The 12,256-nt window shown below is 42.9% G+C and overlaps 1 protein-coding gene across 1 annotated transcript in view; it reads left to right on the top strand.

Annotated features, from left to right (window-relative positions):
• The window catches only part of satb2 (SATB homeobox 2), a 217,625-nt gene that overhangs the window by 66,849 nt on the left and 138,520 nt on the right, over positions 1-12,256 (top strand). The window contains exon 6 of the mRNA XM_070874828.1: positions 4,340-4,806. Within this exon, the coding sequence (XP_070730929.1) occupies positions 4,340-4,806 (467 nt within the window). The remainder of the gene's footprint in view (positions 1-4,339; positions 4,807-12,256) is intronic.

The raw sequence follows: 12,256 nt of genomic DNA, 5'->3' as shown, positions 1-12,256 counted from the left end.
ATTTAAATTTGAGTTATCTTATTATTATATTAAAAGGTGCATTATTGTCAAAGCCATCAGAAGGCCACAGAAGTGGATCATCTTCAGAAAATGTCAACTTTGCAAGCCTTTGCTTCTTTCAAAGTCTTCTCTTTTCAAAAATCCAATGAAAATTGGACATTTTGTAGCTGAGATACCAACCCCCAATATTTTTCATAGTTACTGCAACTCTGAACATCCTCAATTCATGTGCTCAGCAGACTACAAAAAGAAAACCAGCGTTATCCAGTTTGCCTGCCTCCCAGCTCCATTTTGGCGGATGGGTTTATTGTAGACCATAATGTGACAATGCCAAATCCTGCAAAGTCATTTCTTTTTAGACGAGTGCAATAAAGGAAATCCACTTGCAGTAAAACTTTGAACCTCAGCAGCTCCAAGAATTTCCTCAGGTTTTGGGACCAAATCTCCAAGGCTTTAGACTCCAATTTCCATGGATTTCTAATGGCTAGTGCTACTGCATCCATCCAACAGCCAAATGCATACCACTCCCTCTCCAAATGACACCCTTCTGACTCATGTTAATGTTGGGTTGAATACCTGCTGACTACAGTTCGAATTAGGACCAATCACTGCCTCCCTTCATGTCAGAAACAAAGTTGAAGTGTATATTCCCTGGCTATTGCATGTGTTTGATTCCTGTTCAGTGGATAAGTCGATTACCAGAAATTAATACAATAACCAAAGTTGGAGAAAAAAAAATCTAATTTTGAATGAAAAATATCCCACAATGATGGACAATATAAATTAATATTTACTGGGGGCTTTGATCAGCTGATTCCTACATACGAAGCTTTAACTTGAAAAACTATTGTCATTTATTGCAGAAATGTATTAAAAATAAATCATGTAAATAATTGATCTCCAGTTTACAGCTCCTGTGAATTCCTAACATTACTTTGAAACATTTCTTCCCAGACTTTTTTTATTAATTTTTTATTTGGTTTATATTAGTTCTTTCACAAAGATAAGCATTATTTCATTTTTTTCATTTTCATTAAATATTAAAAGCGCTTTGTTTGATTTTGCCTCAAATAATAAGTATTAATAATAACTAATCTCATGAAATATTTATGTAAAGTAAGCTGAAGGTGTATTCAAGTACAAACCTAATGCATCGACCACTTCCCACTCTGGATCTTTAGGAAAATATTGTTATTAAAACAGCGTCAGCTTTTGGTAAATGGATAAGATTTTTGTAATCCTGCTTTTTCAATGTTAAATGGATTATAAGACTTGAACTATGACTTCTGTACCTATCACAGAGGCAGGACTGTTCTTTTATTTATTTATTTATTGATAGAATTTAATTTGTAGTATTTATCGTCTCTCTCTTTTACTCCCCAGAATCAGCACAGGACTGGGTTCCCTCAGTGTTTCAATCAAACAGACTATTCAAAGGTATATTGTTCGCTCCCCTCCCCCATCAGCACCCATTTGTACTCTGCAGCAAACCTTCTTTTTAAATAGTTTTTTTGTGTTAAAAAAAAAGATGTAACATATAAGGTGTGGACAATTAATGAACACTACATTTATCTATTCATTATTTTCAGTGGCTGCAACTGACCGCACGCTCTTATTATGAATGGCAAAATGCCAGTAACCCATGACTTGGGTAGTGCTGTGGTAATAGCACTGACTGCCAGTTTGGGCTGGAGTTCAGAACTCACTCTACTTTTAGAACCTGCTCTGCATGATTGTGCTCCCATTTCTTTACAGTGCCTAACGAGCAAAATTTTCCCCTAACTATTTTGTGAACATATTTTATTTTAAGATGGAAGCAAAATTTAGAAAAACAATACCAAAAGACAAAAGTCCGTTAATATTTTCTATGGATCTTGACCCTCTGGTTGGTCGTGCCTCTTTTTTTCTTTTACCAATTTCAACATATTGCCCTTGATTTGTATAAAAACATTTGTAGACTGTGCCAACTTTCTTAGTATTGGCATCAATGCGTTTAGTCTGTACCGAGTCCCCACTAATTACTGAAAAAAAAATTAGAGGAGAAAAATGAACACACAGAACAAGTACGCAACATTGAAAGTATATCAGTCTTAGACCGGTTGCCAGTGAATATTTTTTTAAGGTACAAAAGCTTCAGAACGGTATCTTGCTGAGAAAAGCAATAAGGATAAGAGAGTAGGAAATGGAGGAGCCACACATGTAATTCAGAGGTTGAGGTTCAGCTGTATTGTCAGGGTAATGTAAGGAGTATTGCTTTGCCTCTGGCCCATCTTGTCAGTGGGCATAAAGTGGAAAATGATTATATTCCCCATCCTTCAATTCGCTAAGCACAGAGGCATCACAAAATAAATACCTTAAAGTATTTGTAATTATTTCCCACAACCACCCAATTGTAAACCAACTGTTTAATCCTTCTTGATAGGCTTGTGTGGCTTTTATGCCAGTGCTGCCTAGTAACTGGCAGTGAGGATTTGGGTAAGAGCTGTGCTAGCTGACCTACCCAACAATATTCCTTTCCCTGTGCTTTTCGTAAATAACTACGCTAGTGTCATCTAAATACACAGCCAGCCAATGGCTCACATGCTCTATGAACCTTGCCACCTTTTGGAAATGAACCATTGTTGCAAATTTAAAAAATTAAAGAAAGCATAAATATTCCATCATTGCTGCCTTCCACATGCAATCTACGTGAAGAAAAATGTTCACCATAGGTTAGGGGTAATATATTAGCATGGATAGAGGATTGGCTAACTAACAGAAAACAGAGAGTCGGGATAAATGGGTCATGTTCAGGTTGGCAAACTGTAACCAGTGGGGTGCCACAAGGATCAGTGCTGGGGCCTCAACTATTTACAATCTATATTAATGATTTGGATGAAGGGATGGAGTGTAATGTAGCCAAATTTGCTAATAATACAAAGATAGATGGGAAAGCAAATTGTGAGGAGGACACAACAAATCTGCAATGGGATATAGACAGGCTATGTGAGTGGGCAAAATTTGGCAGATGGAATATAATGTGGGAAAATATGAGGTTTTCCACTTTGGTAGGTAAAATAAAAAAGTAAATTATTATTTAAATGGGGAGAGATTACAAAATGCTGTAGTACAGAGGGATGGCGAGAAAGCAGGAAGGGGGTACTGAAGTTTCATGTTCAGCCATGAACTCATTGAATGGCGGTGCAGGCTAGAAGGGCTGAATGGCCTGCTCCTGCACCTATTTTCTATGTTTCTATGTTTCTATCTGGGGTTCCTTGTACATGAAATACAAAAAGTTAGCATGCAGGTACAGCAATTAATTAGGAAGGCAAATGGAATGTTGGCCTTTATTGCAAGGGTGATGGAGTATAAAAGTAGGGAAGTCCTGCTACAACTGTACAGGGCGTTGGTGAAACCACACCTGGAGTACTGCATACAGTTTGGTCGCCTTATTTAAGGAGGGATATACTTGCTTTGGAGGCAGTTCAGAGAAGGTTCACTAGGTTGATTCCTGAGGTGAAGGGGTTGTCATGAAGAAAACTTCAGCAGGTTGGGCCTATACTCATTGGAATTTAGAAGAATGACAGGTGATCTTATTAAAACATTTAAGAATATAAGGGTCTTGACAGGATAGTTACAGAGTGGGTGTTTCCCCTCGTGGGGAATCTAGAACTGGGGGGCATAGTTTCAGAATAAGAGGTCGCCCATTTAAAACGGAGATGAGGAGGAATTTCTGCTCTCAGAGGGTCGTGAATCTTTGGAATTCTCTATCCCAGAGAGCTGTGGAGGCTGGGTCATTGAATATATTTAAGGTGAGATAGACAAATTTTTGAATGACAAGGGAGTCAAGGGTTATGGGGAGAGGGTGGGGAAGTGGAGTTGAGGCCAAGATCAGATCAGCCATGATCTTATTGAATGGCAGAGCAGGCTCGAGGGGCCAAATGGCCTTCTCCTGCTCCTATATCTTATGTTATGTTCTTATGATCCTAATAGAGAAACCCCAGTCTCAGACAGATGAACACAAACAACTTCAATTGTATTAAGGTTGCAGGGCGTCAGGTTATATTCGGATCATTTAAATATAATAGGAATCACACTGCCAGTGTGTAAAAATGAACACGCTGTGTAACACATTCATTTCTGAAATGTATCCATGTGTGCAACAATAAACTTGTTTTGGGCTCTCTCTTTAACGCAGCAGATTATTTGCTATTATCTTCCAGGTAAAGTCATTTAGGGCAACAGTGCCTTTTGAATTTTACTCAAATAGTTTAGGCTTGTACTGAATTCATTTTTTTTCCCATTATGTTGATAATAATTACTAAGAACGCTTCATTCGCATTTCTTTGTTAAATTTTAGTTGAAAGAGAAAATCTGTCGGAGTACTGTGTCCTAGGACAACGGCCATCCCACCTGACGAACATCAATCAACTGGCAAACTTAGCAAAGAGCAGCGAGCAGTCTCCTCACAGCCAGCTCCAGCACAGCCCTCCTATCAGAAGTCAAGTGCCGGCGCTGCAACCAATCATGAGTCCCAGTCTGCTATCGCCGCAGCTGAGCCCTCAGCTGGTGAGGCAGCAGCTTGCCATGGCCCACCTGATCAACCAGCAGATTGCCGTCAGCAGGCTGCTGGCACACCAGCACCCCCAGTCCATAAACCAGCAGTTCCTCAATCATCCGCCTATCCCCAGACCCGCGAAGCCTACAGAGCCTTCCAGTTCATCCGTGGAGGTCGCTCCGGAAATCTACCAGCAAGTCCGGGACGAGCTGAAGAGAGCCAGCGTATCGCAAGCCGTCTTTGCACGAGTTGCCTTCAACCGTACACAGGTGCTTATTTCTTCTTTGCCTTTGTTGGAGAAGTTGAAGTCATAAAAATGGGAACAATTATAGTGTCTGCTGAGTAAAATAGTCTTAGTGGGGCAGGATAAACTCACTCGGTAAAAGTTACATAAACATTTTGCCAGGCACTGTTACAGGGTACATTTTTTTAAAGAAAATAATTATTTTAATGAATGTTGAACTTGATTATTTACAAGTTTCCCCCAAAAAGGGTGCAGCATGAGCAGCACACACCTGTGAGGGGACAGAGTTCTCGTATGTTGGAATTGTTCAATTTTCACAGGTTCAAAGGTCATATGACAGCACCTCTCAAACCCACGATCTCTGCCACCTAGAAGGACAAGGGCATGGGAATACCATCACCTCCAAGTTCCCCTCCAAGTCACACACCGTCCTGACTTGGAATTATATTGCCGTTCTTTCATCATCGCTTGGTCAAAATCCTGGAACTCCCTACCTAACAGCGGCTCACCACACCTTCTCAAGGGCAGTTAGGGATGGGTAATAAATGTTGGCCTTGCCAGTGATTAAGACAGAGATAGACAGTTTCTTAACCAATAAGGGGTTTTGGGGAGTGGGCAGCGAAGTGAACCTGAGTCCATGATTGGATCAGCCATGATCATATTAAATGGCAGAGCAGGCTCGAGCGGCCGTATGGTCTACTCCTGCTCCTATTTCTTATGTTCTTATGTTCTTATGATGCAGACTTCCCATGAATGAATTAAAAAAAAAATAGTATGTTGAAAGTTCATGATGTTTGAATACATCGGGAACGGAAGGGATGGAACTGGAGGGGCATTTCCATCTCCATTTTCTCTTCTATTAATACCACAGTCGCAACAACAACTTTTATTTATATAGCACCTTTAACATAGTAAAACATCCCACGGCCCCTAACAGCAGTGTTATAAGACAAAAAAGATAAATTTGACACCGAGTCACATAAGAAGACATTATGGCAGATGACCAAAAGCTTGGTTAAAGAGGTAGGTTTTAAGGAGCGTCTTAAAGGAGGAAAGAGAGGCAGAGAGGTTTAGGGAGGGAGTTCCAGAGCTTAGGGCCCCAGCAGCTGAAGGCACAGCCACCAATAGTTGAGCAGTTGTAATCAGGGATATTCAAGAGGGCAGAATTTGAGGAGTGCAGGCATCTTATGGGGTTGTGAGGCGGAAAGAGATTACAGAGATAGGGAGGGGCAAGGCCATGGAGGGATTTATAAACAATTTTGAAATCGAGGCATTGCTTAACGGAGAAAGAGGGGATCTGGCAGGTGGGCCAAGCCTCTCAAAAGAAATCTCCCGCTCTGGAGAAAACCAAGTTGTTCTTTGCAATAAACCAGCAAGTACATTTAAAAACATATTAACATTAACCAGAGTGCAGCCCAATCCTTCTCTGTTGCCTGCTTCCCTTATCGCAGTGCCATCACAAGCCTACAAAAGTACGGATCTGTGATTCTATCAGTCAGATAAGGGAGTTATGTAAGCAAGATAGCTGGCCTCACGTGTTTGCTATCCATAGGGCTCGGTGTAAAAGTAGAGCCCAGTGCCTATAAAGACCAGCTCCTCAGGCCAATTGTAAATGTCGAGAGCAACACATGGGTGTCACCTTCCTGAAATAGGATCCGGTTCAAGTGCAAAGATAAAAATGCTTTAAAAGAGTCTCTTCAGCAATTCCCACCCATCATCTCCCTTAGGCAATATCATTAAGAATAGGTTGCAGCTATTTTGAGGAACATGTTGCTAATTATGGAGCTTAGCAATGGTGGATAATAGCGAAATTCAGTGCATCTCAATGCTCCAAATGCATAATGTTGCTGGCCCTTTACCACCCTACAATTTTAGACCTCTTCGCAGTCAAATATGGCCTTGGAACAGTACATATCTTTTGGGAATCCTTCCCATAGTCTCAATTTCATTAAGGTTGTTAGGCATTCTTGTTGCATTTTGTGTAACAGCTATCAGTAATTCTGTTTATTTATGGACCTAATATCTAAATCAGCTCTACGATGGAGATTGTGCAGTGATTATCCGTGAATTGATGAAATGGCAAGTAGCCTGTTTTTTATTGAAAAGGACTATGGATCTTGCTGAGGTAATTTGTCCATCTTTTCCCATTATCAAAAAAACAGATACCTAAGGCTAGGTATAAATGCATGATTAGGATAGTTAGTGTTTTTCAATAAGTGTCCCCTAACTGGGCATGGAAGATCCTACCTAACCAAACCCACATTCAAGTCTATGTTCTCAGCTAAGATTTGCAGTTAATTATACAATGAAACCATTGCATTATAGCCTTACCAGTCGTCTATTCGTGACCTACCTTCTAATTTACTTTCTAATCATCTTCTTCCGAATCACTTGACTCCAGTAAATATAAGTCCTGAGCTACCCCTAGCTTCCTTTATTAAGTGCTTTTGCTTTAAATAGGGAGTCTCACCATCAGCACACTACAAAATAATACAAAGAGATTGGCATGAAAATTTTTCTTCATTTTCTTTTAAATATTTTTTGTTTAAATAATGAGTCTTCGTTACATCATCAGGGACCTGATCTGAGGAGCGAGTGAGCTGGTGTTGCGAGGGAAATGAATTAAATTGCACAATCAGAATGACCCAGTTGTTGAAGAACACAGTAACTGTACCTGTGGATATTAGTTTCACTTCGTGCTTATTAGCTTCTCCAAGCCAGGTCCTTGATTATATCACCAATATTTATCATGCAGACAAAAAAAATCCAAGATAGTCAAATAATTATAAATTCAGGAAGTAAATCACAAAGGAATTTATCAAGTAGAGTCGGCAGTATAGAGGTACATCTACCTCAACATCTTTAATTCGTTTTTTTAATTTAAGAAATTACACACCTTTTTCAGGCAAATGCTCATTACAGGGTTTCATCCAGGAGGCTTCATTTAAGCAACATTTTTAAATGTTGATACATTAGTGAGAAGATATAAACTAACTCATAATGCACCAACTCCTTACTAAATTTATACCAGAAACACTCTACTGAGGGGATAGGAGTAACTCCCTACTGAGGGGGCTGAACCAATTCCTTACCTAAAGGATAGCATCAGGAGTTAACGTGGGTCAGAACTGTCTGGGACACCACTGCGGTGCCTGTCCCACTGGCTACGTATAGTACTGGATCTTGATCTTTGAGAATTTGTCCATATTCTTTGGCCATTGATTATTGCAAGATTTTTGAGCTGCTAGATCTGTCCTGAATCTATCCCATTGAGCATAGTGATAGTGCCACACAACACGATGGAGGGCATCCTCAGTGTGAAGATGGGATTTCCTCTCCACAAGAACTGTGTGATGGTCACTGCTGCCAATGCTGTCATGGACAGATGCATCTGCAACAGGTAGATTGGTGAGGAGGAGGTCAAGTAGGTTTTTCCCTCCTTTTGGTTCTCTCACCACCTGCCGCAGGCCCAGACTGGCAGCTATGTCCTGAAGAACTCAGCCAGTTCAGTCAGTATTGTTGCTACTGAGCCACTCTTGGTGATGGAAATTTAAGCCCCCCACCCAGATTCAGTCTTGGTTATTCAGCTATACTGGCACATGTTTGCTGACTAATGATTTCCTGATTAAAGTGCAGGTAAGTTTGTCTTTCCACCTTCTATCATGTTTGTGCCTGTCTCAGCCTTTTCTTTTGTTGTTGCTGAACCCTACCATACCTCCCATCTTTTTGCTCCAGGCAAATCTTCCTGTTTTTATGCCTCTGGAGAATTGGATGCCTTGTTTTTGCTCTGGCCAGCCTGGTTCATTCCCTGCTCATATTGTTTTGCTGCTCCCACTGGCCTTGTTACTGTCCCTGCCCATCTTGCCCCTGATCTTGTTACCAGAGTTTCAGATCTGCTACTGGTTTCAGATCTGCTTCCAGAATAAAATGAAAAGAAAAACTTGTCAGACGTCCTTGGCTTTAGAGCAAGAGTAGGCCATAGGGTTAGGGTTGAATATAGTTTTAGGTTTTGGGTTAGGGTTACGGTTAGAATTGTGCTTAGCTCTAGGTTTGGGCCTTGGGCTGGAGCTGGGCTTAGGTTTAGAGTTGGGAATATAGCTAAAAGAAAGACTTGCATTTCTATAACGCTTTTCATGACCACCAGATGTCCCAAAGCACTTTACTGACAATGAAGTACTTTTGAAGCGTAGTCACTGTTGTAATGCAGGAAACGCGGCAATTTGTGCACAGCAAGCTCCCACAAACAGCAATGTGATAATTACCAAATAATCTGTTTTAGGATGTTGATTGAGGGATAAATATTGGCCAGGACACTGGGGATAACTTCCCTGCTTTTCTTCAAAATAGTGCCATAGGATCGTTTACGTCTACCTGAGAGGGCAGACGGGCCTTGGTTTAACATTCGATTCAAAAAACAGCTCCTCTGACAGTGCAGCACTCCTTTAGTACTTGACTGGAGTATCAGCCTAGATTTTTGTGCTCAACTTTCTGGAGTAGGACTTGAACTCACCATCTTCTGACTCAGCGATAAGAGTGCTACCAACTGAGCCACAGCTGACACTGTTAGACTGAAGGATATGTTTACGGTCGAGGTTATGTTTAGAGTTGGGTTTAAGGTTAGGGCAGAATTTGGGGTTGGGTGAATCTACTCCAGGGGTGATTTTATTTTGTTGGAGAGCTGATTTTTTATGTGCGAAGCAATGTAGCAGATGAATGGGAGGTGGTGATGGGGGTGCGGAGGGAGGGAGTGGGTGTGTGATTATGGACACATTACTCGGGCCAATACATTTCATAAACAAATGAGAGGATTGTTAGATTTGCCACGTGATTTTTGGGGGATAGCATCAGCTTCTCACTGAGAGGATAGTACCAACACTTTAATGAGGGTCAGTATCAACTACCCCCTGAGGGAATAGTATCAACTCTTTACTGAGGAGTGAGCACCAACTCATTATTGAAGGGATACTGGCAACATTTTATTGAAGGAGCATCTTCAACTCTCTGTTGAGAGCACAGCACCAACTCTTCATCATAGGCAGTCCCTCGGAATCGAGGAAGACTTGCTTCCACTCCCAAAGTGAGTTCTATGATGGTTGAACAGTCCGATACGAGAGCCACAGACCCTGTCACAGGTGGAACAGACATTCGTCGAGGGAAGGGATCGGTAGGGCTGGTTTGCCGCACGCTCCTTCCGCTGCCTGCTCTTGGCCTCTTCATGCTCTTTGCGTTGAACTCGAAGAGCTCAACACCCTCCCGGATGCACTTTCTCCACCTCGGGCGATCTTCGACCAGGGTCTCCCAGGTGTCAGTGGTGATGTCGCACTTTACCAGGGAGGCTCTGAGGGTGTCCTTATAATGTTTCCGCTGTCCTCCTTTGGCTCGTTTACCATGAAGAAGCTCTGCATAAAGCATTTGCTTAGGGAGTCTCGTATCTGGCATGCGAACTATATGGCCTGCTCAGCGAAGCTGATCGAGTGTGGTCAGTGCTTCAATACTGGAGATGTTAGCCTGGTCGAGGACACTGATGTTGGTCCGCCTGTCCTCCCAGGGGATTTGCAGGATCTTGCGGAGACATCGTTGGTGATATATCTCCAGCGACTTGAGGTGCCTTCTATACATGGTCCATGCCTCAGATCCATACAGGAGGGCGGGTATTACTACAGCCCTATAGACCATGAGCTTGGTGGTAGATTTGAGCGCCTGGTCTTCAAACATTCTTTTCCTCAGACGGCCGAAGGCTGCACTGGCACACTGGAGGCAATGTTGAATCTCCGCATCAATGTCTGCCTTTGTTGATAAGAGGCTCCCGAGATATGGGAAATGGTCCACGTTGTTGAAGGCTGCGCCGTGAATCTTGATGATTGGAGGGCAGTGCTGTGCGGTGGTGACTGCCTGGTGAAGGACCTTTGTTTTACGGATGTTAAGCGTAAGGCTCATGCTTTCATATGCCTCAGTGAATACATTGACCATATCCTGGAGTTCAGCCTCTGAATGTGCGCAGACGCAGGTGTGGTCCGCATACTGCAGCTCAACGACAGAGGTTGGGGTGATCTTGAACCTGGCCTGGAGGTGGCGTAGGTTAAACAGCTTCCCACTGGTTCTGTAGTTTAGTTCCACTCCAGCGGGGAGCTTGTTGACTGTGAGGTGGAGCATGGCGGTGAGGAAAATTGAGAAGAGGGTTGGAGCGATGACGCAGCCCTGTTTGACCCCGGTCCAGACGTTTCAGCGCCTCACAGTCAATCTGGCATGTCTTGATGACCCTGAGATGCTGAATGCCCACAGCACTTGGTCTGCCCTCTAGGCCTCTATAGCCAGTGCCTGTGAAGAGACACTTGGTCACTCAACCAACTCTTCATTGAGGAGTAAGCATGAACTTCCCATTGAGGGGATAGCACCAAACCTTCATTGAGAGAATACCCGTGGGGCTAAAAATTTGGGTTAACGGCCGCCGAAAATAGTGGTGCTGGTAGGACTGAAAAATTTGTGCTGGGGTCTAATGATTATTCGCCCAGCGCTAAACTCATCGTATAATGCCCTCGTGTTGGAATTTGTCCCGGCATCAGGCCTCAATGTGGTGCCCACAAGCAGCATTGCAGCTTTGCACAGCCTCCGAAAGTGAGGCTGTGATTTTGCAAAGTGTTGTGGGATCTTAAAAGGGCACTACATTGTCATTTACTTAAAAGGGCAATGCCTTCTGAAATGATAAAAATTAAAATAATGTACAAATATGCAGTTTTCAGCCTTTACAGCTCAACTGCCTTCTGGGGGTAAAAAATGAACGTAAAAAGAATTCCCAAGTGGGAGTCTTTAGCTCTGAAAGCTGAATTCCCTTCCGCACCTAAAAAAATGGGAAAAGTGCTTCAGCACTAACACAAATGGCTTAACAAGCCAGGGAAGGGGTCCCTAGGGTCTTGCATGCAGCATGTCAGCATTATGCAGGGGCAACACTGCAAGAGAGGTCCTCTGCCCACAGGGGCCAGGAGGCCCTCCAAAAAGAAGGATGTGGGACCAGATCTCTGCCAGCAGTGTCACCCCCACCTCCCGGCTCCAGTACCCAAAGAAGCTTCATGACCTCAGACCAGTGGTCAAGATCAATGAATGCATCGTTGAAAGCCGTCTCCTACCAACTGCACCACTAGACTCACACACTTCCAATGCACGACTCCACCCCCCCTCCCCCCTCCACCACTCACCAACCACAATCTGTACCAAAAGCAAGGCACACCTCCCATTCCTAACTTCACCTCACTGTCTTGGAGGAGTCAGTGCTGGCCATTCTTGGCAGGAGCCTGGCTGAGCCCTTGGGCAGTGGCTGGGCAGTAAGAATACAAGATGCTGGTAACCTCATACGTTATCCTCCTTCTAGCATGCACCTCTTGCTTTCCTGCCCTCCCCTCACCAAAATTTCACCCTTGTACCTTCCTCATTTCACACACCAAAGAAATGCTGCCTGCCCAGCCAATGGTTGACAGAGA

Source organism: Pristiophorus japonicus, chromosome 3 (genome assembly GCF_044704955.1).
Source record: "Pristiophorus japonicus isolate sPriJap1 chromosome 3, sPriJap1.hap1, whole genome shotgun sequence".
Classification (NCBI taxonomy): Eukaryota; Metazoa; Chordata; class Chondrichthyes; family Pristiophoridae; genus Pristiophorus; species Pristiophorus japonicus.
This window is presented reverse-complemented; position numbering and strand designations above follow the sequence as displayed.